The sequence below is a fragment of the Hibiscus syriacus genome, unplaced genomic scaffold, assembly GCF_006381635.1.
Source record: "Hibiscus syriacus cultivar Baekdansim isolate YM2019G1 unplaced genomic scaffold, ASM638163v2 tig00015910_pilon, whole genome shotgun sequence".
NCBI lineage: Eukaryota > Viridiplantae > Streptophyta > Magnoliopsida > Malvales > Malvaceae > Hibiscus > Hibiscus syriacus.
Window position 1 is genome coordinate 571928 of NW_024062374.1, and position 2551 is coordinate 574478.

At 40.2% G+C, this 2551-nt stretch overlaps 1 protein-coding gene across 1 annotated transcript; it reads right to left on the reverse strand.

The window, feature by feature from the left end:
• Window positions 1-644: 644 nt before the first annotated feature.
• LOC120208123 (NAC domain-containing protein 43-like) lies at window positions 645-2114 on the reverse strand. The gene is made up of 3 exons (XM_039207476.1): window positions 1835-2114; window positions 1478-1746; window positions 645-1402 (listed from the first exon to the last, which is right to left on the reverse strand). The coding sequence occupies exons 1-3, from the start codon at window positions 2004-2006 to the stop codon at window positions 749-751; spliced, it is 1095 nt and encodes a 364-aa protein (XP_039063407.1). The 5' UTR covers window positions 2007-2114; the 3' UTR covers window positions 645-748.
• Between the last annotated feature and the right edge of the window lie 437 nt (window positions 2115-2551).

A 2551-nucleotide genomic window follows, 5' to 3' on the forward strand; every position in this document is an offset into this window, starting at 1 on the left:
GTGATTGTAACCTAATTTTGGATTATTGCGAATAATAAAGAAAACAACCGCTCATCGCTCCCGATGACGTAGGCACTTTGCCGAACCTTGTTAAATATTGTGTTCTTAATTTGCTTTATTGCTTATTGATTTCCTAAGTTAATTAGCCCGTTTTCACAACACTTTACTTAACGAATTTCATGGATATTGTTTGAATTAGGACCAAAATTTTAAATTTTAAAAATTTGAGGGATTAAAGTTGAGTAAATTAGAACATGAGAACTTATGCATAGTTGAGGGACTAATAGAAGAATTTGACAAATATATATTTTCATTAGCCAGCGGACCAAAATGTAAAACAATGACTGTTTTGTCCTTTCCTTGAAATAGTTACGAGTAATGCATGAACCTAGTACCGTTCGCTCAAAAACCTAAAACAATCCAACAGATTCACGTGGCTCGGAGATAATTAGAAAACAAAACCACTTTGATCATTGCAAGGGAGAAAAATGGCAGAATTATAATGATTATATTGCGGTTAAAAAGAGAGATTAAATCAGCTAGAGTTTTGCAAGGCTTCTAGAGAGCACATTTACGAAAATGGAAGACATCTTGATTCAGTGAAGATAATGGTCCCCGTCGAAGAATAAAATTTCACTTTTTTATTCGTCGTCTCTACGCATATATATTCATCAACATAACTGCTAGATGTAATAATAACCTTCTGACTTTAGGAACTAAGGTATGATTACATGCAGGGTTGTTCTGTCTATACACTAGCATTCACCACGTGGCACAATGCGTCGGACGATGCAGACGATCTAGTGAAACTCAACAGGTCTATCTCGCTGTTGTATCGAACGGCTGGTAACTGGAGATCATGATGATGATCGGTGCCGGAGTTGCTGTAGGCGAGGGACGTGTCATTGAAGCATGCCAATTGCCTAGATGTCTCTGTTTGGCCGTTGAGTTGGGAGGCTACGAGTTTGTCGAGTGCTGCCCAGTTTGTGAGCCTTGAGTCATTGCTGTAAACCGAGTTGGGATCACCACCACCACCCACATGATTTGTGATCGAGCCTTCATTGTCCATCATCATCGGCTGATAATAGTTGAGGCTGCTCGTCGAGTTGGGCTTCTCGAGGCTCGGGAGTTTCATGAATGAGTCCGGGTAGCCATTGTTAATGGCTGTCTCGATGGGCCTGATGAATCTCGAACTGCTGTTTGCTGTACCATCTTCATTACAATTCCTTCGCATGTGTTCGAGTATCTGCTCTAAGTCTCCTTCATTACACGAACCGAACATATGGTTCCTGGTTTCTGAACTGATGAGGTTATCCAGTGTTTTGTGGTGATTTTTCTTCTTGAAGATACGACATACCACCCATCCCTCTTCTTGTGTCCCCTCTCCCATAACATTGGAGACCTTGATTTATTAAAAAAAATCACTACCGATATTAATTTAATAACCAAAAAGTATCAGAGTTTTTGGCTTACTTACAGCTGTTTCAACGATGTTATCGTCTAGCCTGTATTCGTGCATGATCCAATCGGATTTTTGGCCATGTGGGGCTCGTCCTTTGTAGAACACCAAAGTCTTCCTCATTCCGATCCGTCGGAAGTTGCTATATATGATCCTGTCACGACCGGTTGCTTTCCAGAACCCGGCAGCCGTGGCACGGTTGGTGCGAGTTCCGGTTGGATACTTTTTATCTTTGTGGCTAAAAAAGTACCAATCGTTCTGAGGAGTGGTTCCGATTTTGCAGCTCTCTGCAATTCAATTCTTGATGAAGTACATGGAAATGGAACGTATATAAAACCAATGAGCAGCTTATATAATCATACTATATATATGCACCTTGAATATCCCAGGGCTCGAGCTTATTAAGATCAACATCCCGAATCACATCTAAATCTATTTTCTCATATGAAACCTTCTTTCTGAGATAGTATTGTAAGAGCTCCTCTTCGGTGGGATGAAATCGGAATCCGGGCGGGACTTGGGATTGTCCATTTACAGATATGTTCATGTTCTCCGGCGTTTGGAAAGGCAATGAGATGAGATGAGAGAAGTAAATGATTCCAAAGCTGGTGTGGGCAATGGAGTATGTAGACAAGGCTATATATATATATGTGTGTGTTTGTGTTTGCAAATCATAAAATGGCCAAATTAAGATACGCAGGAGAGAAGAAAAAGAAAAATGGTCTGGGTTGTTGATGGGGATTGGTGGTGCTGGCTAAAGGCAACGAGAGCAAGTGTGGTGGGTTCATAGTATTAAATTGCGGCAGCAATGACATATCAATGTAATACCGTAATAGTATAAACAATATAAAAATACAATTATTTTTAAGAAATAAATACGTAACGTATGCAACTACGATTATAACCGTATTTTAGTATTATGGGCGGGTTTAGGGTTATTATGCATTGGAGAAGAGCCAGCTACCTAGATGGAAAGAGAAACGGCATTATTTTGGGGTTGTAGGACCCAATGTGGGGGCATGGCTCAATCAAAACTATGACCTTCGACCTTAAAATCTCCATAGAAAAGCACCTCTTTAACTACCTCCATCA

Coding starts and splice junctions, on each gene's coding strand:
- LOC120208123 (XM_039207476.1), bottom strand. CDS start 2,006: ATGAACATATCTGTAAATGGACAATCCCAAGTCCCGCCCGGATTCCGA. Junction 1,747..1,834: donor CGAGCCCTGGGATATTCAAG/GTGCATATATAT, acceptor ATTGAATTGCAG/AGAGCTGCAAAATCGGAACC. Junction 1,403..1,477: donor ATAACATCGTTGAAACAGCT/GTAAGTAAGCCA, acceptor TAATAAATCAAG/GTCTCCAATGTTATGGGAGA.